General features: G+C 44.2%; 1 protein-coding gene across 1 annotated transcript; it reads right to left on the bottom strand.

The window, feature by feature from the left end:
• Nucleotides 1-529: 529 nt before the first annotated feature.
• On the bottom strand, nucleotides 530-1,543 carry LOC121038417 (taste receptor type 2 member 9-like). The gene has a single exon (XM_040487875.1). The coding sequence runs from the start codon at nucleotides 1,541-1,543 to the stop codon at nucleotides 530-532; it is 1,014 nt and encodes a 337-aa protein (XP_040343809.1).
• Between the last annotated feature and the right edge of the window lie 588 nt (nucleotides 1,544-2,131).

The raw sequence follows: 2,131 nt of genomic DNA, 5'->3' as shown, positions 1-2,131 counted from the left end.
AATTGACCCTAAAGCTGGGTGGTTTTGATATACATATCCCTTAACTGTAGACCCCACACTCCTTTTCCTGGTCAAACATTTTCTTGAGATCACATCTCTTTTCCTACATTATATTTCACCCTAGAGAGGGTCTCACCCAGTGTTTTATCTCCTTCCTTAATGGGACAAATCATTCTAGAAATGGAGGGGGTAGAGCAGAAAAAAATAAGAACTGACCTCCCCTGGCTCAGAAGAAGTACAGTTTCTTATAGGATCGATTTTATAGGAAGGGCTGATATGTTTTAAAACCTCTTCCCCGCAGCCTGTTTGCCTGAAATTCTTCTGCGGCTTTTTGAGCTCAAGGTTTTTACCAGAATATGACAGAAAGGAGAACCTCTTTGCCTTAGACTCATCTTTCCTGCAGACATAAGGAAATGCACAGGGCTCAAGGATAACAGTTGACATAAAGTTAAACAAGATGGAAATGTGAAGGAACACAAAGGGAAATTTAGAATAATGATAGATATGCATGACTCTTAACAGCATACAATTAAGCAAATGAATGTAATCCCCGGGGAGAAGGGAGACAGTCTTTTGTTGATTTCTTTCTCCCCGTATTCAGGATTCTCTGTGGAACAAGAGGTTTCCTTCTTTTGTGGAAGCCCTTCACACACCTTAGCACCTTCAGAAAGGCCTCCCTCAGCTTGCTGTTGCCCATGATCAGGATGAACGAATGGCTTGATGGGAAAATGACAGTGACTATGCCACCAAACATCAGCACTAACCGTCCTTGAGGAATCAGGAAGCTAGAAGTGACTACAAGAAAGACTGCATAGTACATGCTGAAGAGAAGCAGAAAGATGGTCACTGCCTTTATGGCCCTCATGTGTGCCTCTGTGCTAGAGTCCCTGGACCCGGTGGCGTAAAGTTTCATCTGCTTAGTGTGTCTAAAGAGGGAGAAAAGTAACAAGACAAAGGAGATTAGGCACAGAGCAAAGGGAACTAGAGCCCCCAGGTTCAGGATAATCAGTTTGAAAGCGCTTGGGGCTTTACTCACTCTGAATTCCCAAGTTATGTTTTCCTCGTGATTGACTTCGACGTGACCCCAGGATCCCTCTTTCAAAAAGACACTAATAATTATGGAGGTGAGGAAGGACGCCAGGAAAAGCCCCAGGACGACTCTGGTAACGTTTAGCTTCAGCCAGAGGAACACCGGGTGGGATATGTTGGCTATCTTCAGTAAGTAGAAAATGCTGAGGCAAGCAGTGAACCAGACACTTGAATGGTTGCTCAGTGTCCAGAAAGCATCCAAGGTGTTTATTGTCTCATTTTGAGCATACGCATGTGGAGAGAGCAGCAGAACAAAGCCATCTGCAGATATCACACACAACACACAGATTCTGGAGATGGCCAAACTCACCAGGATGATGTCAATCACGGAGCTACCTCGCCTTTGGAGCCAACCAGTGCAGTTAACCAGTACAATAAATCCATTTCCCCAGATTCCTATAGTCAGTTCACCAGCAATCAAGACCATATATATTACCTCCAGTGCACTTGGCATGTCAGCAGAGTTCCTGTCTGGGATATCACCGATGATGGTGTCTGCTTTCAGCTGACCAGTGAAGGATGGCGTTTAAGTCTGCCACTGTCGTCCTGCTGGGTAGTTGTCTTTTTCCGCCCTCTTTGTCGGCATTGATCCAGGTCAGTGAGATAGCCAGGTCTGCCCCGGGTGACAACGGCCTGCCTGCCGACTCCACTGATTGGCCAGTCCTGGCTCTCAAGTGAAGAGATGATTGCAAGCCTCTAAGATGCAAATAGGAATGGATCTGATTTCTTGGATTTGCACAACCTTTCTCCTTTTAAGCTCCGTATATTTTGGAGTCTTTGAATTTAAGCTTTAGACCAGGAACTGCAAGAAAGAATCAATTACTTGGAAAACAATGGATCCAATTTAATTCGGAGATGTGGCAACATGACCACCTCTGATGATTTACAAAGTACCCCCACGTTATGGTCCATTTTGTGCAAATGCATGTTTGGGAGATTAAAAACGATTGCTAATTTAGAGTGTAGATAGTTAATGTGACTAATTTCAGCCTTACAGCAATGTATTCACTTCATTAATTAGAATAACTCAGGTAGGGCAGCT

The sequence above is a fragment of the Herpailurus yagouaroundi genome, unplaced genomic scaffold (assembly GCF_014898765.1).
Source record: "Herpailurus yagouaroundi ecotype Mexico unplaced genomic scaffold, PumYag 166, whole genome shotgun sequence".
NCBI classification, from domain to species: domain Eukaryota; kingdom Metazoa; phylum Chordata; class Mammalia; order Carnivora; family Felidae; genus Herpailurus; species Herpailurus yagouaroundi.
The sequence above is the reverse complement of the archived record's forward strand: the minus strand, read 5'-3'. Positions and strand labels throughout refer to the sequence as shown.